This window comes from Prenolepis imparis, unplaced genomic scaffold (genome assembly GCF_030444845.1).
Source record: "Prenolepis imparis isolate NDT839.2.m4 unplaced genomic scaffold, iyPreImpa1.0 SCAF_8, whole genome shotgun sequence".
NCBI lineage: Eukaryota > Metazoa > Arthropoda > Insecta > Hymenoptera > Formicidae > Prenolepis > Prenolepis imparis.
Window position 1 is genome coordinate 5,206,327 of NW_028141166.1, and position 24,435 is coordinate 5,230,761.

The 24,435-nt window shown below is 34.6% G+C and overlaps 1 protein-coding gene across 1 annotated transcript in view; it reads left to right on the forward strand.

Annotated features, from left to right (window-relative positions):
- The window catches only part of Rau (RA domain-containing protein rau), a 37,535-nt gene extending 13,377 nt beyond the window's left edge, over positions 1 to 24,158 (forward strand). The window contains exons 3-6 of the mRNA XM_083044228.1: positions 18,341 to 18,597; positions 19,158 to 19,221; positions 19,572 to 19,811; positions 20,222 to 24,158. Of these exons, the coding sequence (XP_082900354.1) occupies positions 18,341 to 18,597; positions 19,158 to 19,221; positions 19,572 to 19,811; positions 20,222 to 20,599 (939 nt within the window). The 3' untranslated portion in view covers positions 20,600 to 24,158. The remainder of the gene's footprint in view (positions 1 to 18,340; positions 18,598 to 19,157; positions 19,222 to 19,571; positions 19,812 to 20,221) is intronic.
- The last annotated feature ends 277 nt before the right edge of the window (positions 24,159 to 24,435 follow it).

The window sequence follows — 24,435 nt, forward strand, 5'->3', positions numbered from 1 at the left end:
ATATTTATTCAAGCTCGGGAGAGAGAAAAGGGCAGTTTCTTGTGCGATTAAATAAGATACATACGTAAATATAATAGCTAAAATATATTCTTTCGATGACGACCAATGAGGTGCAATGATCAAGCTGAATGGGATGCAAACGTTTGATCCGGAGAACAGACCGGTTGTTCGAAGTTCAAAAGCTGACCGGATGAGATTCATACAAGGGTTCGAGAGAACCGGAAGTTTTGCGTGTCTCATACAAATATGATAGTACGTGGACCTAAAACGGATCGGCCGGAAGAGATGAGACTATATAGATTCTTTTCGAAGAGATCAGACTATATACATTCACATAAACATTTTTAATTAGACAGAAAAAATTAAAACATTCGCAAATTACAATTAAAAAGAGAAAAAAAGCACACGCATTAAAAAATCTAAGTATCACACAGGCATTATATAACACATCTCTAAGTTAATCAATCCATATTATCAATTTATATGCAATAATTCGCATTTAATTAACTCATATAATTTACGCTTTGTAATTAATATTTATGTACATAGAAAATAATATCTTTAAAAAAATGATAACCCATTCAGAAGATATATAATTACAATCAGTGTTATCTAAATAAAATTATATAGATGATCTAAATAAAATTTGTGCATCATCTCATCTTTATATAGATAATAAAAATATATATTATCTATATCTGCATCTTAGATGAAAAAAGTGTAGTCTTTATTAAATTATCTAGAATAATGTTGAGATAATTTGATTTAGTCATAGCGCATAAACAATTACATTTTTTTATAACTGTTTACATAAGCGGTCTTAAAAATAATATTATTTAGATGAATCGCCATATAATTTAATTTTTATCTAATATATTTAAAACAAAATCATCTTCATCTTATCTGAGATAAATTTACATATTTTTATCTCATCTTTAACTAGCTAATTTTAAAATCATCTAAACACAACACTGATTACAGTTATAACAAAGAAATAAACTCTTTGATCAGAGTTTTTGAGACAATTAAAGCTTCGATGCATTTAACGCATTACACGGTGCATCAGACGCGATGACGATTAGCGTACCGTGTCTCATGCACATGTGCACGTGTCAGCTTTGTTCATGTGTGAGTCGGGTCGTTGAAACGCGTAAATGGTTGTAATACACGGCGCGGTAGCGTACGTGTTACGGCGCATTACGAGTTAAACAACGTAATGATAGCCACGGCGCCAGTACCACAGTATCTGCGTCTGTGGACCCATAAATCGCGAGTCGGAAAAGATAAGGCATCCAATACTTTGCAAAATAGTCAACAAATAAAATTATTATAAATTTATATAAAATAAAGCAAATATGTATAAATTTTTAATTTTGAGCAAAAGTATCATCTCTTTCCAAAATTAAATATCCCTTGTTAGAAGTTTATTCCAACATTCTTTTTATATATTCTTCATATATATATTTGCTTTAATATTTTTTAAAAATATATTTATATATTCTCTTTAAGATATTTTTATATATATTTTTAAATATTTTTTATATTTTTACATAAATTTTTTTAGAATCTTAGCTTAATGATTTTAATGACAATTCGTTGAATATTAATGAGACTGATATATGTGGCGACATGTAAAGTGATATTATAATAATTATATGGATATGGCGCCAATATCGCTTATTCTTTCCAATGGCTATGAATCGAGATTTAAAATTAATTAGTGCAATCTTGCGAACTTATACGGGTGAATGAAAAGTGCGTTTGTTAAGCACATTGTGTGATCAATGAGAATTAAAATAATATGACTAATGCGGCGCCGGGATGATGTCGTGCATTGTCTTTTCAAGATGTAACGGATGATGTAACAGATTATATTCATCAAATTACAGAGTGCATAATGGAATAATCAATGAATTCAGCTCAGTTATAAGTTTAAACACTAATGTTTCCATTGGTTCTCTGAATATATTATGAAGCAGGTTTTTATCATCCATAACATTCGGTGTTATAGAGGATTATTTTCCAAAGTAATAATCTTATCACTCACGATTAGACATGCAATAGTAATGATAAGGATTTTATATATACTAGAACAATACAAGCGCGAGCTACGCGCGCGCTTGTGTTGTTCTAGTAAATTAAAAAGTTAAATGTAAAACGGTGACATAAAATAATGTAGTAAATGTAAGTAGTGTAAGTCAATAAAAGTAGTGTAGATCAATGAAAGTGATATAAATTAATACAAATATTACAAGTTAATATTTATAACAATTATTAATAAACAATATTAATTAATTAAAATATCATGGTTAAAAGGTTAAATGAGAAAAGGTGATATAAAATAATATAGTAAATGTAAGTAGTATTGGTCAATAAAAGTAGTATAAATCAATAAAATATTAAAAGTTAATATTTATAATAATAAATAAGCAAAATTAATTAATTTGAAACATCATGATTAAGGGATTAAATGCAAAACGGTAATATAAAATAATGATGTAGTAAATATAAGTGGTATAGGTCAATGAAAGTAGTGTAGATCAATGAAAGTAACATAAGTTAATAAAAACACTATCAATCAATACATATAACAATAAATAATAAGCAATATTAATTAATTTTGACATCATAAATTAAAAAGTTAAATGCAAAATGGTGATATAAAATAATGTAGTAAATGTAAGTAGTATAGGTCAATGAAAAGAAATAAAATAGTCCATTGATTTTAAAATGGAATCGCGCATAATTCTGTATTCGCAAGCTGCCTAAAAGTTGCCTTTTATTTGCGATGTTGATTAGCTGCCTCAATTTGCATTGTAAATTATATTCATAACATCGAGAGGCTGTCATTGCGAGGGTTAGCAGTTTGACAGTTTGTCCAAAATAAAATAAAATAATAATATGTTTTAATACTTGAAATTCGATTAATATTTTTGACAGTTATTAGCTGATTTCTGCGTCAAAAAATATTAATCGTGGATAAAGTATACATATATTATAACTATATATTATAACATATTATTTTATTTACAATATATTATTATAATTAAAATAATAATATATTTTAAGTAATATAATATGTTATAATACTTTATCCGCGATTAATATTTTTGACAGAAATCAACTGATAACTATCAAAAATATTAATCGAATTTAAAGTATTATAACATATTATTTAAAACATAAAAAATTATTTTATTTTATTTTATTTTGGCCAAACTGTCAAACACACTGCTAACTCTCGCGATGACAGCTGCTCGATGCTATGAATATAATGCACAACGCGAATCGAGACAGCCAATTAGTATCGCAGAAAAGCGACAACAATGTCAATATAACATGCCTTTTTATAGAAAGGGAAAAGAACGAACGATTTTTCTCGAGCGTGTTTTTTTCGTTGACGGATAAACTGCTACAATTCCAAAGTTCCCCACGATTTCACGACGAAAGAGTTAAAGCACGAACACGACACTTCCGGTGCAACGAACTCGTCGAACTCTCGCAGCTCATTACGACAACCAATATTAGTTTTACGGCGAACCTCTGAAAATAGTTCGGTAAGATATACGTCATCGAAGGCTTCGACAGCCTATACATAGGCCCTATATTGCTATAACTGCGCAAAAAGGAATGCACTGAGCACAGGTACATGTTGCACCTGCATTTTCCGAACCTTCGGCGACGGCAAAAACAGATGCCATCGCAGGAAGTGATTATATATTTTCGCTTTTTGTCAATAAATGACTCGAATAATTGTGTATGATTCATGGAGAAGATGTTTGCTTTTGTTTCAAAGTTTAATAAAAAAAAAAAAAATAATGAAATTTTTATTTGTTTGGATTGCATTTAACAAACTGGAGGAAAAGATTACGATCCAAGGTTAAATTTCTCGTGGTGTTTTTTTGTTCTTGCTGTAGCGTATACGACATATTGACACTTGGTCAAGTGAAGTCAAGAGGATGGGTTAAATGCGACAGAACTCTCCATCGCTTGTTTATTTTCGACCTGCAAGTAATAATCTCGAATTGCGATGATTTTTTTGTAGAAAGGAATGTAGTTTTATTTGCATATCTAAAACTTTTATTTAAGAACAGATTTGCAATCCCGGGGTAAGGCTGTGTCTAGCAGTTTTGTAGAGTTAAACGATAATACGATATTAATTCAATCAGTCATACGATTTAAAAATACATGTAAATAAATTTCTTTATGATAAATAATATTATCTATCAGTATTATATTTTTTTCACCATAGAACTGAGATGTGCAAGAAATTATTTTTTGCTGCCAAAAAAATATACCTTCTCGTATAAATTTCATGGCGTGCGGCTCTTCGGGACGCGACACGTTGCATTATTCATGAAAACTCCCATACACCATATACTCGCGATAATCCACCCTTGTCGGTGTTATCGTCGCTGGTTATGACCGTAGTCAGGTGCGCGTTCAACGGAAGACTTGGTCGGTGCATTGACTGGGAACAAGGGCGAATTGGCGGCCGCGATACGAAGCGTAGCGACGTGATTGTCGAAGGAGAGTGCAGGACAAAGGAAAACGGACGGCCGTGACGGTGCGCGCGGATGCAAGACACCGTGTTCCCTTTGAGCCCTTTCGTGACTCTCGCGAATTATCTCCCGTGCGTCTGTATCACTGCAAAAATGATATATCGCGGCTAAATTATACACCGCGACGTTGCATACTTATTAGCTTCCAGTGTTGCTCTTAGATGATTTTAAAATTAGCTAGATAAAGATGAGATGAAAATGTGTAAATTTATCTTAGATAAGAAGATAAAGATGATTTTGTTTTAAATATATCTGGATAAAAGATAAAATTATATGGCGATTCATCTAGATAATATTATTTTTAAGACCGCTTATGTAACACAGTTATAAAAAAAAATTGTACATTATAAAAGGGATATAAAAATATATTCATATACTTTTATTTATAATGCTTAAGTTCTACTACTTAAGTATTTTTATGTGCTATGACTCGAAACTCTAAACCAAATTAACTAAACACTCGTCTAGATAATTTAGTATAGATAACACTTTTTTTATCTTATTGTTAGATGCAGATATATACATATTTTTATTATCTATATAAAGACAAGATGATGCCAAAATTTAATCTAGATGATCATCTACATAATTTTATTTAGATAACAGCAAACACTGATATTAGCTTCGATTGTGTATCGTGAAAGAAAATGACATGTTTTGATGACTTAATACATTTTCTTTGCATCCCTGGCAAGTATATCATCGATAATATGAAAGTGAAGTGTGTTCCAATTAATTTCTGCACTTGAGAGCGTTGTTAATTTGACTTAATATGATGTGTTACAAAGCAATAAATTGTTCGGAAGCTCGTTCACAAAATTCACCACCACTGCTACTTTATGTCTTTAATACTCAAGAGTGGGCGGGAAGCTTATTTAATGAATGTTTCGGCCTGTACATTACTGCTTTGCACACACATTATACACTTCAGAAGATATATTATCATTCAGACTGTCGACGCCAAATAGAACAGAAAAACAGACCATCATCTAGAGATTCACAAGTAATGACGCCGCATAGATAAATCAATGTCATAAAGTGCGTATAAAATTCTTACGATGCTAGTTTGTGAATGTCGACGATTGCTCGCGAGGAAAATAAAATTTAAAAAATCTCAACTTACACTTTAAGAGAAAATATCAGCGATACGATATTTATGATGCAGAGTTTAATGAGAATTAAAAATAGTTTTATCTTATCGCATCTAAACATTTTCTGATCACAGATGATACTTTAAGTAGGTGCACTTGATTATTAAATTTAATAGTACGCCAACTTCCGTTCATAAACTATGACTAATCGTGAATCTAAATTTAAGCTATTAAATTGATTTATGTATGTGACTGAGCCTAATTTAATTTAAACGAAACTTTTATTTATATTGATTTGTAGCTTATGACTGCATATAATACACATAAATATATTGATGAAAATGTTGTAATTAATAATAATAATTGTATTTTCGAAAGTATTGCAGCAAAATTGTTTTTTTATAGAAATTTATAACGTAAATCTTGATATAAGAGAAATTCAAGAACAGGATGTAAACTGTATATTATTTTGATAGAGAGAAATGCAATTTTATAATAAATTCTAAACCATAAAAATATGTATCTGATGACGCACATCGATCGGTCGAAGGTTAAATATGATGTAAACCAGTACATATAAGCCTCGAACAAGATATTACGCGATCTCCAATTACGCTTTAATTTGTCTTCCGCTCGGAAGGGCATTCGATGAGTCGCAAGTAACGATAACTATGCTTGTTTCCCTATTTCGAGAGATCGAGCTAGCGTGACACGCTAGATGAGATTAGAGCAATATCTACGTCGGACCGGGGTCGTATAGGATGTTTTGTCGCTCTTCCACACTCTACGAACCGGATGTGAGCATTCCACGCACGGCGGCTGTATGTCGCTAATAATCGCGCGCGTGTTGGTGGGGTAAACGGGGGACTTAAAGTTGGTCGAGTTGTTCTCGTTTAAAACAATCAGCAGGAGAGGAAGGACCAATTATACGGACCTGCGACTGTCTATCACCGACCTCCTGTGGGACCCTTAACATATCACACCAGGTCACAAGTGTAAATGATCAAAACATGTTTGAACGTGTAAATAAATAACCAGTGTAATTAATAATTAATTCCATTTATTGAAAAGAATGGAATTAAAAAATAAAAAGGATGTTGATTGAACGATTGAAATAATCATGGACCATTTCGTGATGCATAGTGTTGAATAAAAAAATCAAGATAATTAATTATACAGACGTGTGCAGATTATTAGAACATATTTTTATATTGAGATTACTTCACAGTTTTTTATGCGTTTTTTAATAAACACATTTATTTAAGTTTAATTTTTTTTTTTATAAAAGATTGAAGACTTTTTTGTAACTTTTTGATTAATATTATATTATATTAAAATATTATCTTAAGCAATTATAAAATACAGACGTGTGCAGATTATTTTACTCAAACATATTTTTATGTTAAGATTACTTCACAGCTATATTTTATGCGTTTTTTTAAAAGACACACATTTCAGTTTTATTTTTTTTTCAAAGATTGAAGATTTCTTTATAATTTTTTGATCTGCAGTTTATTCGGAAACATCTTTTTTAGTGATAAAAACTCATATTGAATCAGCAAGCGGTCACTGCGTGTCCATGATATTTATGTCATATTATCGCTGATATTAACTGGTTTTATCGTGTTAGTTTTGTACAAATCTGAATAATGTACACTATAAACAATAATTTATCTTTAATGTTAATTGAATTTTAATCGTAAAAATTTTGAGGTTTGGAGAAAAAAAATGATGTATTTACAAATGTCTGTTTAGATTATTAAACTCAAACATTTTTACTGTTTTAATGATTTATTTGAGGAAATAAACCTGAATTGTAACATACAAAATATTCAAAATTATATTTTAATAAATAAATTATTTTAATAAATATATAAATAAATAATATTTTAATAAATAGATTATTTTTCTTCTCCAAACCTCAAAATTTTTATGATTAAATTAAAAATAAATTATTGTCCAGTGTATGTACATTATTCAGATTTGTACAAAACTAACACGATAAAACAATCAATATCAGTGATATTATGACACCAATTTCATGAACACGCAGTGACAGCTTGCTGATTTAATATAAGTTTTTATCATTAAAGAAGACGTTTCCGAGTAATCTGCAGATCAAAAAATTATAAAAAAATTTTCAATCTTAAAAAAAAAAATAAAACTTAAATAAGTGTGTCTATTAAAAAACGCAAAGAATATAACTGTGAAGTAATCTTGATATAAAAATATGTTTGAGTCTAATAATCTGCACACGCGTCTGTATTTTATAATTGCTTAAGATAATATTTTAATATAATATAATATTAATAATTTTTTAATTTGAATTTTCCTTTTTTAATTCTAGAGAGAATCGCAGATATTTGTAGGCAAACTTAATTATTAAAAAAATACTCGCGATGCAGTTTTGATGATACTCGGCTTGAACGTTTTTTGCAGTTAATGAATACAATATTTTTAATGAATACAATAACGGTAATTAATTGCGGCACATTTTTTCAATTCCGCTAATGTTGGATACAATTGAGTCAAAGAGCACGTACACCATAAACGATCCTTTATCTAACTTGCTAATTGTACGAACACAATTCAGCCACGGGTAACTGCACTTGTGAGTTCGCTTTAAATATCCGTTTTAGGAAAGTTGCTAGGTTGCTGGGTTATTGCATTAAGCAACATTACATGTCCGCATAATTATGCCGTTGGTTGGCAACCTAGCGTTTCTCCGGGGGAAGCACCGCTTTCGCGCATCCTGTGAAAAGAAGCCATTCCGGTGTGCATAACGTAACTATTTTTTATTGCAACTTAATGATTTAAAGATCGCGATGGTGCTAATGTTTCAGCGCACAATAATATATAAACTTACGTAAAGCAGCAGAATATATTTTCTCTTGATAAGCTCTTTCCCTTTTCCTGGTTCTCTTACATCCCATGTTTCATAATAATTTTGTTCTACTTCTTTTAATCCCTCGTGACAAAGTATAGAATTGCTATCGTCTCGAGAAGTGTCCGTTTTCTCTTCGTAATAAAATACTTTTGGAATATTTTTCGAAGAGTGCTTCATATAAAAGCGGCACTTTTTCTCGCAAAAGGGAGACTTCGCCAGCTGTCTTATTCTTTTAAAAACTTAAAACCGGCACGCGCGACACCGCGTCCGTTCCGCCTTTCGAGATGCGACAGGATGTAAACTCGAAAACGATTCATATCCTGGCCGAACTACCACGTCTGTCCCGTATAAAAAGTGGTGGAAATAAAACGACTATATGCGTCTGCGGTACCCTCCATTGGTCATGCTTGTATTCGGACGGATGTCCTGCACAAACAAATGCATTATATATTTTTCTTGATCATCAATAGCATTATTATTTTTTTTTTAAGTATTAATCAAACATCCTCTTAGGAGAAATTGTACAAAAATTTTATACGAAGAAATAAATTATCGCACGAGGGAGGCGGAAATTTATTCTGCACTTGAAGAAACGCTGCGTAATAATGGCTGTACTTAACACATGATCATTTGCGCTTCCGTGTAACTCATTGCATAACGCATTTATCCGATTTACCCACCGTATAATGCAGTCATTACGTCATTATCATCAATTCACCAAAGTATCTTTCTTATCGCAAAGTGACTTTTGCCATTATTGAAATAAATACGCGCTTCAGTATGCACAAGTATATCCTGTACCTTTAATATATCAACTGTAATCAAATAATTAATTTGCTCTGACATGCGTGGAAATTAAATCAACACACGTGCGTCTGGCAATCAATATATTAATTAAAATTGCATGTTGCAATAACCGATATAAGTAGGGTGGCCAACTGTCCCGAATTTTCCGAATTTCGACTCTCATTAGAAGCAAAAGAATCTTTGACAGAACGATATTTGTGCCGATATATATTTTTCACATAACATTAAATAATATAAAACAATAATAGATAATACTAAAATTTGATATAGATATTAAATTAACTTTAGAATTTTATTTTTATTTTGTTTGATAAGAAAAAACTTTATGTTGATTTTAATTGCTTTTACCTTTGGTTGATGATTGTTTGTTAATTTTATTTTAAGAATTTTATCAATTTATTAGTTTTAAATTAATGATTATTTATACTAAAAAATAATATGCAATATTATAATTGTGTAATATTTCAAAATTAAAATCATACCAATAAAAAAGTCCAGATTTTTTATTGTGTCTTCATTTTTAAGATGGATATCCCGAAGTTGGTTGATCAAGAGTTGGTCATCCTAGATAGAAGACAGCAACAAATAAAATAATAAGACATATTTCTCGCTAATTACCAGAGAAAAAATCAATTGGCGAAAAAAATATTTAAATACAAGCATCTCCCTCTCTCTCTCTCTCTTCGGAAGTGCGAAGGGGCGACTATTTGCGGCACGTCTATCACGCGAATTGCATCCTCGCGACGGCACGCGCATGCACTCGGCCGTGCAACGAGTATAGTAACAACATGCGGTTTCGCTTTCATCTTGCGCGTAGAGAAAGAGAAGTCCCGATACACCATATGGCTCCAGAAGAAGAAGAAGTTTACACACACGAAGTGTTCGCAGGAAGGAAGCTTTCCAGCATGACCGTATACGCGTATTATGTTCCACGTACCGAGAACACATCGCCAGGGACACGGGCCTCTGTGTAAAAGCGGGGCACGCGATGAGGGCACGTGCCCCTCTTTATTCTTCTTCGGGACATGGCTGGCTCCTTTGTATCGCTCGAAGGACCGGAAGCGGGTGTCAATTGTCAGCTACTCGAACATCCGCGGGGCGAATAGGACGGATCTTTCCGAGCGAGTACATCTCGCTCTTGTGTGGTCCCTCGCGAGAGGCTTCTTATCGGAACGCGAGTGCAGGGTGCGCACAAGTATGGTATCGATTGTCGGCCATATTTATATGCACGTGTCTTACAATTATCTTCGCAGTGGTAATTTGAGGACGGAGACTTCTATCGCGATTCTTAATCTATTTAAAACACAGCTCTTTGTTTCTCGTCAATTAATTTATAATAAAATATGATCGCATTGTTTTCACTTTTATTTTTTCTTAGTAATTTAACCCTCCCTCAGCAATCTGGGTTCTTTAAGGCACAAGCAAATTTCTCTTTTTTCCAAATTGCTGTTTAAATTTTGCTTTGTATAAACAATTGGCTTTAAAATCTATTGAATATTGTAATAGAGATATTAACAAATAATCCAGGATTTTTTAAAAAACGCAGGACATAATAATTTCGATATATTGAATTATTATATATAATATCAATATATTGTCAGACGTACATCATATCATCGTACATCTGTTATCATATAGTTAATACAAACATGACATTTAATCTAGAATAGTCAATCATCATTTGCATTTTTTATGCAGTCCTTCTTAACAATGGTTTTTATTCAGATATGTGAAACGATGAGAGCATTATCGATAAAATAAAAGTAGATAAATCTGCCGTTACAACGGTAATTCATAAAAGGGGATCGCAAGATAGTTTTGACCCACACTACATAGCATTGCCTCGTCATTATTATTAGCACCATCAACTTCATGCGATCTAGTAGCATCCTCAATTTTATAACCCAAATGTAACAGTTTACTGTTCCGTGGAAGTGGAACATAAATTACGCACAATGTTGCAGTAACATCCTGGTTTTATTGGTTCTGTTTCGCGCAAATGAAGAATATTAGGCTAATAGAAATAAGGAAGAAATAAATTTCTATTTCTAATAAAATCTTTCAATTTTCACAGAGCACATTCGATGATACTTTTAAGAAATTGCGATCGGCTTGTTCGAAATATTATTTGATTCCGGCGATGCAAGCGAGAGTGATTGACCTTTGCATGGAATTCCTGACCCTGGAACGATGGGTTCAATGATACCTCGGTTAAACTCGATACGCTCGATTTAACGTCGTTTTCTTTCCGACAAGAGGAACCGTGAAAACTGACGGTTTCATGCTAACACCAGACAAAGAGCCTCCAGTACAAGAAATAAGATATAAGGGTTCATTATACTGAGGTCAAACTATAGATCCTAATTAAGATTTAGAGTACAGGTTCTAATTTAGATTAGAAAGAAAAGAAATACTAATACTTTTAAATTAATTTCACGAACGCACAACAAAGTAAAATACAAATTTCATCTTCTTTTCTAGGAAAAATTAATATATTATTTGATTTATATAATATAATTGAAAAAACGCTATATATAATATAGCTCTCTCTATCTTTAAACGAATTCTGCAAACCACTGTTTAATATATTGCAAAATAATTTTTTATTTAACACACAAAATCACATTGATAACAAAAGCCTTTATTGTGGAATAATTTCTTCCCCAGATGCGGTTTAAAACTTTTTGACTGGCAAACGTGGTCATTTCGATACTTTTTATCTGTCAACGACGAATCAGCTGTGACAGATATGTTTTTTCGTCCATGTTTTTTGTAATAAAAGACATTTCGTGATTTCCCAGGTAGAACAATATGCACGATATACTCGTAGAAACTCGTTATCTAATCCGCGTGACAGTTATTCCTGTTATAGATCGACGTTATGTAAACCGGGTCGTGCGATTCCGCGACGGCGCAAAAGAAGGAATCACACGGACGACGTTTTTTTCTGCCAGCCATACCGTCGAATTCTCACCTCGCGGTTTCCGGCGGAGTCACATGGTGGCTTTTTTTTTTTTTTTTTATCGAGCGTGTGAAGTGTGCTCGGTTCGGCAACGATTAATTATCCCATGGCTTTCATTGTCTCGCGTCGGGAAAGTGGCGCGAAAGTAAGAATCCGCGGGAGAGATATCCTGATGGGAGAGGTTTCTCATCAACGGAGATCCGCGGATGGATCTCTAATCTCGTCTAAAGATCGTTGGATCTCGAGCGATTCCGAAAGGACAATTCACGTGGGATCCGGAGAGAGTGGCGATTGTGTGGGATCGATTCTGAATTTAACCACCGCACTGTCTGGATGTATCGTGCGAGATTAATTATTATCGTAACAAGCAGTTTTGTCGGGATCCTGTAATTAGAAAAAATTCTACCTGGCGACCGCGTTGATTTTAATTACGGTCGACCGTTTAATTAAACGTTATTACGACGATTATTACAATGTACCCAGTGATTTCAATTCTAATTATAATCGTCAACTCTCTCGGAACAGTGTCATCGATATATATCGCACGCATGCTAACAACAGCGCGAAAGATCGGCTTGTTATCACTACGACGAGTGTCATATGAAGTAAATTAAAAGCCGATGACACTTGAAATCCTATATTATCTGCTGACAATGGTTATAAGGTGGCCGATGATGATTTCGCGCGATACGCTGGTCGAATTATATGCGATCAGCAAAGTCTTTGTTACTACGTGTCGCAGCTGTCGATATCGTTTTCATAACTAATCGTCGAGCAAAAATAAATCTTATAATTATATGTAGATAAAAGCTATCATGCGATTTGTTCTCGTTTATTAAATCGTCTGCGTTATTCCAAGAAATTAAATCAAATTAATTTTGTCATCAATATAAAGGAAATCTCAGAGATGATAACAAAAACAGAATTAATAAAAAAATTAGAGAAAAGCCACATGAATCGGGACCGTAATAGAACGCTCTAATAATTCTAAAAATGTTGGTTCTACGCTTTTGAAACGCAATGACGTTTAATGGTCTACAGTCTACCTCCTGCGGATAATTACTTCGCCGACATTCAGGATCCTTAAGCGAAGTATACGAGGGGCCAGCGTAGCGTTTCTCTCTTCATTTTAGAAGTGAGTTTTTGTTTTATGCCATCCTTCGGGGCCCTTCTCCGACCGGAAGCTAAGAGGAGGATAAGCGTGAGGGAACATATGTGCTCGAGCAACGACGGTACCTGAAGACTCCGTGAGGAAAAATGCCAGCTGAAGGCCGAACAGCACGTGCCACGCATGTAAGAAAAGATGTAGGATTCAATGGAGTGTCTTGGGATAAGAAGTTTATTATGCATAGAGACCTCTCTTACCTGGGACACCTATATATGTGGCTGATAGGTGTTGAAACTACACGTTCACGTGGGGTTGTATTAAAATGAACGAACGTCGTCTCGAATATGCCGAATCTACAGGTTTGCGAGATACCCTAATATCTTAAATAAAAGATAAAATTGATGTATTATAATTATATAATATAACAAAGTTTTGTTCAAGTTTATGGACTATCTTGAGAATTTGATGAGAGATATTAGGAATAATTATAATAAATTTATTTAAATTTTTATAAATATATATATATGATATAAAATATACATACGCATAATTTTTTAATAAAGTATAATTTTAAAAATTCTCATCTTGCTAAAAGAATCTGAAAATTATGGTGATTACATAATCTCAACGAAGCTGTATAATCAAAATGTATTTAAATATTGCTAGAAGAGCACGCAAATTTTTTTTCTGTTATTTAAGCAATTAAACGCGACCTAGGTTTCGATATAACAGAAAATTTAGTGTGTAATATAATATGTAATCTGTTGCACATAATTCGTGGATTGATCTTGTAATTTTCAAATAAAATACGACGTATTATCTTTGCACACATTTTTATTTTCGCTTAATTAACTGCCATTTATGCGGAACGTAGCATCGGCGGCCGACTCATCTTATCAATTGCAGAATAAATATTATAAATAGACGGCGCCATGCAAGAGACAATGCGTATCAAGAACAAATAAATTCAGTCGGTTCAACTCTTCCTTAGTTGTTGCATTTAATATATGATATCTTGCAGAATAAATAGATAAATGTATACTTAAAAAATTTAATGCTTAAACTTATTTTTAATTACAGTTCGATTATATAATTATATGATTGTCGAAATAGATAATTGAAATTGTTTTTGACATTTAAAGTGATAAATTCTTATTAGAAAATACAAATAATATTAATAGTAGCATTTAAACTCTTCCCTTGAACATTTTCTCTGGCGTAAAATGAGTAAATTACAAAGTGTTCATTACGCAGAATGAGATCATTTGTTAATTAAAAAAAATGAACTAGTTAAAGAAAGTATTTCCTTTGAAAGGTGTCGCTTACCTTGCTCAGAAGTAGGGATACCTATACCGGGTGTCGTTTCGAAACGAAGCCACTTGGGACCGAGCGACCGATAACGATAAGCTCGCGATAAAGGCAACTATATTTAGAACTCCAATGAGCTGCTAGTAAAGCAGGACGAATCAACGCCGAGAGGCAGGAGTAAAAAAAGCAATGGCTGATTTACCGGTTTGAAATGTGCAATTAATAACATGGAAATTCTAGAGTATATAATGACGCCTCGATTCGCTTCGCGAAGAGCGAGTTTGGGATTTTTATGGATTCCAGCTAAATCGGATCCCCTCATTACGAGGGCATCCCGTGTGACATATGGCGCCCATTATTCCATTCTGTGAGCTTAATTTTTTTGCCGCACCGTGTGCTCGATATGGCGTATTAGCGGCTAGATTTTAAAGACTTCCTCGAATTCCTCGAATGTGACTTCTTCATTAGAGCTTCGATTTACAGAACCAGTCTTTAGGGCAGCATAAAAATACAACTGCTTCTCTCGTTTGGAATCCGCCTGCGTAATTAACGAGTATGAAAGAAAGCGGAGCCTTCGAATAGTTTATCTTCAATGTGTAATTATAATTTATTTGAGAAGCAATTATTCTAAACCGATTGTTGGATTTTAGAACTTGAATAACGAGACTTGAACAATAATTTAGAATAGTCGAAAATAAAAATCTCACACCATTTCTGAAATTTTATATAAATGCTGTATTTTTTGCTCTATACTAATTAATAATTAAAAATTTTATAACAACTTTTATACTATGTATTTTTGCATTCATGATATCATAATATTTGAGAATAACAGTGACTATTGAAAAATTTAATATTTAATATTTTTAATATTTTTAAATTAAATTAATTTAAAATTATTTTTCATTTAGATTAAATCTAATCTAGATTAAATTAAATCTACTTTTTTATTGTTTTAATATACTTTTTATTGTGTATAGCATAGATATACATGTAATGCATACTATAACAGCTGCCATTATCTCTCGATAGCATCCTATTACCGGCTGTAACGTAAGATCAAGGGCAGAAAAATCAGTCCTGTTATCGCAAAATCTCCTTTATGTGCGCTTTTATAAATAGCGACAATATAATATCACGTGTGCACTTTATGCAAAGTGAGGTGCACGTCGCTAACTTCGTACGAATACATTTCGCAGAACAATGCGCTCACAATCAGTCTAAAGTCCATAATAATATACATAAGTTGAGAGACATAATAAAACAACTTAAGGAAGGTAAGAAGGTATGTTTGTATTTTCGGCTCCCTCGATTTCTTTTCGGTATTAAGTGTCGATGTTAGCTTTATATAGCGATAAAAAGTAATCAATGCTGCGTTTTTGACAGCGCAGGGTCGATCGCACGTGCGCAAGTCGAGCAATATTTTAAACTCGAAAAAAAAAAAAAAAAAAACACCGCACCGAAATATCTCAAGATATATTTCTGTCCTGTACATAACCGGGTGTGAGATATTGAAGCCTACCGCTCGTAACCGAATGTCGTACGTCCTTCTCGATCCTGACAAAGCGCAGACCTTGCTTTGACACTCGCGTGCCTTCAAACTCTCGCACTTTTCACTTTTATTAGCTGCTAGTCGGACGAAAACACGGTCGATCGACTATCTTTACGAGATGGTCCTGAAATGTGAATTTTAGTACGATATTCTTATATAAATATAATATATGCAAGTGATGTCGGCAGAAAACAATGATTGACTTGTATCGTTATTAATATCTAATGGGTTTTCTTTAAAGCTTACACTTACTTTGTTATTATAGATTAATATGTAGATTAAAAAGAATGGTTTTTAAAAATTATATTTTAACTTGCGACATATTTTACGATATAGTAAAATATCAATATCTCATTTCTCCATTAACTTTACATACATTCATTTAAATAATGCGATAAAAAAAATTATTATTGACACAAGATTAGAATCGATGATTCATAACGATCTTTGCACTTTGCTCGGCTGCGGTATAATTAAGGAAAAAATCTGTTCAAAGATCGATGCACGCGTATTAAAGCAACTTGCGTAAATGCCACTAACGTAAGCGCATTGGAATTCCAATCTCTGAATCAGAAATTTCTCTGTATTTATGCCCATAAAATCGAGCTTCTGTGAAAACGTGCAAAGTTTACTGTGAGAGAAAAATCTATCTACAGTCGGACCTCACTGTTGTATATTTATGCCAACGCTGTATATCTTCGATTTTGTTAGGCTCTATTTATCAGACCAAGTTTGACGTTTCCCTATCGATTCTTAGTCGTCGTAAAAAAAACTCTGAGAATTCCCCGGATTTATAAATACGTCTGAATCTTTTTATGAGAATGTGCAGTTCATTAATTGACAAACGATGCAAATAATATTTTCATTGTTACATTTAATTAAGAGATTTAACCTTCTTTCCTTAATAACCTTCTTTCTAAATTGTAGCATTATATTGGATTGCAAATATTCCACATTTTGAACCAGCGTGTCTTCTTTCTCAAAAAAGTCATCATAACGTTGCACAATAAGACGAAATGTAAGAATATAATCTCGACGGATCCAACTTTTGATACGCGATTGCGCCAGTGCACAACGAACTCCATTGTTGACATTTTAATAAGCGCATTGAAGGTATATAATCCCATGATTGTCACATTGAAACGTGTTTATTTCACACGATGGGGGCTCAGCCGGATCCGGATGGAGCCAACTGGATTTCGTAACGCAGGTTCCGGTTTCACGCGATGATCTCAATTTATACTGGCTTTGGCGAAATCACCTCGCGTGAATGAATGTGCAAGCACGCTCGAACCGTTATGTCCGCATGTCTGCATCGGACCCGCATCAGGTCTGAAAAAAAGTGATAAAATTGTACGACTGACTCGCAAAGCCTCATCAACTCATAACTCGTGTTGGAAAGATCCTTTGCGTGGAAAGAAACACATGTTTGCAACATTAAATCTGATGTCCTATTTATTTGTGACACTGGTACACAAACATCTTGATGATGTAAATGGAAATTCCACATAAAAAAATAAGCGATAGATGTGTAATAAGTTTCACAGAATCAAATAAATATAATGAAATAATTTATTTTTAGAAATGCAGACTTTGCCTGTTTTTTTATGAACATATATCTTACAGGCATTTTGATGAATTCTTTGCACGAAATTACATTTATTATCCTAAATCCGTATACATCAGTAAGTCCGGCAAGCGGATGTTAGCGTATGCGATGGCATCTGCGAATGGGGCGATCTGGTGTCTGGTTTATTTTCGGTGCGCGCATCCCCTCATAACCATAGTCGTATCGGAAGGGTTGATAGCGTTTTATGTCGCGTGCGTGGGCAACGTCTGTCTCCGAGTTAATTATGGACTAATTGTCAAGCCTCGTTCTTTGGAGTGGTTTTTGCCGCCTTGGCAAAACAGGACGTTCCCTCCTTCGTCGCTGAAATTAACTTTAAACTGAAAGAAAGGGGATTCCTTTCTCTTAACATACTCTTTGACGAGTGTCATTGTTTAATGTTATAGAGTGATTAACCTTCAAGGAGCTAATTTAAACCTGTAATTTCTTGTTACAGACCACCATCAAGGTCTATGCCAACTGTTTGCGACCGGACATCGAGTACAAGACCCTGGGTATCACCTACCAGACGACCTGTCGCGAGGTCGTGCAAAACCTCCTCAACAAGTATCGCATGAGACATCGCGACCCGCGATTATTCTACTTGATCATGGAGGTGACCGTGAGGAGGGCCAACGTGCGCACGGTTTTACCACTCGACGAAGACGCGAGACCTGCCGTCCTGCAATCCTGCCATCCTCGAGGCGATTCCAGGTACCCTCTCTCTCTGCTTTTGTATACTTGTTTCGGTGGGTCGGCTACGTGACCGTAATTTCAGGGCTCGTGACCATAAACACGTCCCGTGGATCACTTGAACACGGCCGATGTAATTCTCGGACGCAAATTGTCGCGTGGGTCGCTGCACGATTCCCGGGGAATGTAAATAAGGCTATTCGGTTGCGGAATTCGTGATATTTTACGGTGGTCTCGCTCGTAAACGCTGTGGATCCAGATTTCAGAATATGATACAATATTTTGTAAAATACATGAAAAATGCTGAAACACACATCTGCTCGTTTATGAAAAGAAGTCGTAGCTCTTTGACGATTAGAACGGTTTTCCGATGTTTTCTTGGTAGTATGAGACTTCCGGTGCGACTTGTACGCGTAATACAGGACGAGAGCGTTTGTCTCTTCCTGACGCAAACCGGTGCTTTAATACATAGTAAAGTTGGTTGTCCTTTGAACCTCCACCGACTTCTACCAGCGTCGCGGAAACTTTGGCATGTAAACTTGCGTGTGCTTACATAATGTGTGCCTCCTCCTTGTTTGCAGGTTCTCGTTGCAGACGCGCCGTGGCGGACTCGTCAAAATATACGACAGCGCACTCATGTCCGGGGTAAATAAACTTTTACTCTTCTACAAGCAAACGGAGATTTAACAGATACATTTTAATATTAAATATAATATATGAGAGGAAGACAGATTTTTTTTATATACGAAAGAAACTTGTAATTTTTTAATAAATTGTGAATGTTACAATTATATCACATACCATTTTAAAACCTAAACAATAAAATATTATATTATAAGGATTAAACGTCATTACGATATAATAAAAAACACTCCATCGTGAAAAATAATTGAAAATATATCAAGTCTACATTTATACTATTTCTAACTATTTTATAATAAAAAAATATATATTTTTAAAAAAAGTTTAATATTTTCTGCAATAATTGTTCACAGTCAAAGTACAAAAGCCTTCTGGTCTCGGAGCGGACCACCGTAGACGAGTTGATCCAAATGCTGTTGAGTTGCTACAGCTCCAAGGAACCAGTGGAGCAGTTCTCTCTCTACGAGGTCTGTGAAAGTGAAGAGTACCAAAGGAAATTACACCCCGACGATTCCCCGCTAAAAGTCACACAACGGTGGACCAGCACGGATCGACATCTTCGCATCAGGCGCAATCCAGATTACAGGCGAAAGGTATTGCATATAATTGTTTATTGTAACATTCTGATGAGAGCTCAGTTTAGATCCGAACAAATTATTTATTATATTTGTGTTTAAAAGGAAAACTTGTTTTACATCATTAAAATTTTTTTTAATTAGAAAAGAAAAATGCGTAAATAGTAGTTTGTGATTGTTTTATTTAAAAGGATGAGATCCGTCTCATAGTCATAATAAATCAACTTCAATGGCAGTCTTCTCCGCCATCGATCTCTGAAGAATAGAGTGTATGAAGTACTATAATATGTATGTGCGCGCTCTCTCTCAAACAAAGACACTGTAGTCGTCAAATTTAATCCGTATATAATTATACCGCTATCGGAATTATTCATAAGAGCTTAATAGAAAGTCAAACGTCTGTTTATACAATCCGACGTCGTTTCCAGAGCATGTGGGCGTCGGACTCGAGCATCATGGCGATATCGAGGCTGGATCTCCACGACAATTCTCCCATCCATTACAGTTCGAGGATCGACAACAACAATCACTTGAGTCTGCACCATCTTGCCGGAAAAACCGTCAGCATTACTACTAACAACAACAACAATAACAACAACATTGTCCATCGGGATCAGCATCACTCGGCGTCCCTAGGTTCTATCAATCAGTCGCCGCGAATCGTCGTACCTCGCAGCTCGGAACTTCCGCAGATACAGCTTCCGCGGGTGCAGCAACTTCCGCAGAGCGTTCCGTCGACGCCGATCTCGTCGAAACACGTGACTGCCTCCTCCTATGCCGATTACGAGAACTATCTCTTTATATAAGACGAGTCGCGCTCGCTCGGGTTTGCGTAAACGTGATCCAAGTTGAAAGAAATCACGAGGATCCGACTCGCGAAACGGTCAGAGTTACCAGAGACTTATTGGAGATACTAGGAAACATGCGCCACAGCTACTTGTTTTCGTACGTAGACTTCAAGTACTAAGAGCACCATGAGGCGTCAACAAATGTACCTTCGAATTGTGTTGGAAAAGTATTAATGCGTCCCCTTGATGCAAATTGGATTTATTTAGTTCTTGCTTGGATCAATCTAATATGATGATTCCAAGCTCGAATTTCTTTCTCTTCGCTGAGAGGATCTAATTTGCATCGAAACAGGCGCGATAATTTCTGACCGGTGATGTTTGATTAATACTTTAACGAGCATGCATTTTTAACAAAAAATTGTCTTTAGCATTATTTTTTTCGTTCTATAATCACAGTTTTTTAAAAGAAATTCGAGAAGTAAATTGCAATAATTAAACGCTCGTTTGCTGCCTGTATTTCAGCTGATCGAAGGTTGACAACATTTGAACAAAGAGAATTTATTATTATATTAGTTAGTAGTGAGGGAAATTGTACCAAAGGTAGACATATATAAAATTTTTGTGTATTTATATATGTATGAATAATATGTGCTGCATTCGTGTGTGCGGCTCATTCATCAAGTCTGTCTACACATAAATGTAAGATTTTGATAATTTTTATAAACATTTAACACTTTTTTTGCGTGTTGGAAAAAAGTGTCGACTTGATGTCTCGGAGTAAATTTTATATCTTATATCTTCTATAAATTAATACAAAATTATTAGATAATTTTAATAATAAAATCGTGTAACCGCATAGTTCAAAAGTAAGACTCGCTTGGAGCGATTTAAAACGCGAGAAGAGCTTCAGATATGTATTATTATTTATTTATGTAATAAAATGTAAAAAGCGTTTACTTAAGTTCATCCGAAAATAATTTTAAATAATTATGTTAAAACCTCTCTCGTCTATCAAAAATTTTGTATGTACAATAACCGATCAAACAGGAAACACCGGATACTTCCTATATATACATAAATATTACAGACGGGAGAGAGAAAAACGTGTTCAAGTAACACTCACTATTGTTTAACAAATTGCCCTGTAAGAATTTGTAATAATCATTTCTCTAGTTGTGTATGTAGATATTATTCTTTCTAATCACGTGTGTAACTACGGAAGTGTAATTTACAAGAAACCGATTGCAAACATTGCTCCCCCGTTATCGCAGAGGCAAACAACCTTATCGCATTGAAATTAATCAGCTGTGAAGCAGTAATGCAACATCTGAGAAATTGTGCGAAACACTTTGAGACTTACCTATACGCGATTCACGTGACTCTTCATCATTTCCATACGGTGGAAATGAATAAATGAAGATCTACGTTTTATACTTTATTGCCAAAGAGAGGGAAAGGGAGATACGTATATGAAAAATATTAAGTAACCACGTGGTGTCGAAAAACGGCAGCCGAATGTGCATTTATATGTACCTACAAGAGTCTTCGATGTATGTATGTATGTCGTTTGTAATGTGCGTCGATAGAGCATAGAGTTTCCATGCAATTATACATGTCGAATTAATGTATCTACGTAGAGTGTAAATATCTTTTTGTATTGTCCGTTTATATTTTATAGGAAAGAGAGAATATCGAATAATATGATTTATATACGTGTCCTAAAAAACGTGTTCTTATTTTACTTTGCGACGTGTACGAAAATCTTTCGCCACCCTTGCGTTTTAAATACCTTTTCTTAAATGTATCTATATAAATATATGTGTACGTGTCAAATATGCATAATCAAAATATTTTTCAAACAATTTGCAAGAGGGAACAATATATAACGCGTCGACGTGTCATGTGATGATAAAAATTTTATTTACAAATGCGACAAATGTAGGGGTACCAGTGACATGCGGGAGAGAATCGTTCGTGATCGACGACGTACTTTTTTTTTTTCGCGATACTCCTCCGCTCCTCGTCTCTCCAAGACGTCACTGGCGAAGGAAAGAATCACTGAGAGATGTAACAATAATAATCTTTACATTAAATATATACGATTAAAATCTAGTTACTTTAAGGGCTATGCGGGAGGGAATTACAATAATAGAAATATTTGGTTTCTCAAGGGGGGGAGAGCCGATCTTTCGAGGGCGAGGGGGTGGGGGAGGGTAGGTAAATAGGTGAGGGGGGAAAGGGAGAGCCTGGGAATTTACCTCCTCTCTCTCTCTCTCTCTCTCTCTCTCGTTTAAGTTTCAAAGGATAACATCACAGCATTGACATATCAACATCGAAACGATCAGAGCATCTCGTCCCTCGAAAGTCATCTCGAATTTTCGGAGAGGACTCTCGAGGAGCGCGCTGCAACGGTCGTAGCGCTTTTCATTTGCTATAGAATAATTTACAATATCTCATTAATTAGACAATTCTCTCAATTCCGTCTGGAAACAACTGCGCGCATCATATGCAAGCTGTGCTCAATCTCTCTCATTTGCTCGTTCGCTCGCTCACGCACACGCACACTTTTTTCTCCTTCTTTCCTCCTTTCTCGATTCGTTTACAATTAGATAATCGAATAGTAGCAATGTGATTGATACAATTCGACGCAATAGCTTACAAATATTCTATATCTTTCTTTCTCTCTTTCTCTCATTCTCGCTCACTTCCTTCATCATTATATCAGTGCAACAATAGTGAAATAAAGCTCTCTTCCTCAAGGAAAACGAATGGATCGCCAGTGGATCACGTGGAAACATATTATTTTTACCACGTACTGAAATATTTTCTGCGACACTGATCACGCGCGCTTGTATGGTGTGTGGACAGTAATATAGATAATGTACAGAGAAAATTCTTTGATCCGACGAACCAGCCACGAAAGGGAATTTTTATTCGAGGACGCTCGCGCGTGCACGAAGTCTATATCATTTCCTCGACACAATTCTTATGCACACGCGACAGAAATGCATCCTAATCCTCGTGCGAGCGTTTAATCGGCCCGAATTGGTACGATACATGCATGAAAACTTCAGCCAGAATATCTACCGACACGTTGAAGAAATTGTAATTTCGCGTTTCATCAATTCAAATCCTGCCTTTTATAAAAAAAAACCTGTACTGCATTTTAAATCTATATTTGATAAAAATTAATGAAGTATAAACATATGTATATTTATTTAAGAGTGAAAACGCATCTATTCGGACCGATATGGGACGCCGCAGCAATCTTGAATGTCGCCTTTCCTCTCTCTCTTTTCGCTATACAGATATACTTTCGAAACCGCATTACATCGCCAACAATATTATTTGCGAAAACCATAAGCCTCGATACAAGGATACAGGCGTTTCGCAGATATTTCTAAGCATAATCGAGGGGATTTGCCATGAGCCACGTATAAGGCCTGTGCTTAATCCTCCGTTTGGACCTTCCAACCATATAAGGGTTGCATTCAGTGAACACGTCGATGGGACGAACGAGGGAAATCGTCGTCGACGATCCGGCGCAATACTATAGCATTGCAAAAGCATTTGCCAAGCGACTAATAATAAATTCACTAACGTCACTCTATCTTAAAAGGTACTTAGGGACTTGCAATTGAAACTTTATTTTTTTTTTTTTTCACACACGTCACATTTGTAATACTCGAGATTAGAATTATTTTACAAATACGAGATTATAATAATCAAATAATTAGCAAGCAATTGAGAGTCGCCTTCGCAAGCGTAATCTATAATCTTTTATTCTTCGATAAAAATAATCTGCCACCCCAAAGAGATCTCTCGATCGTTTCCACGAGCCATCAGCTTTCTGA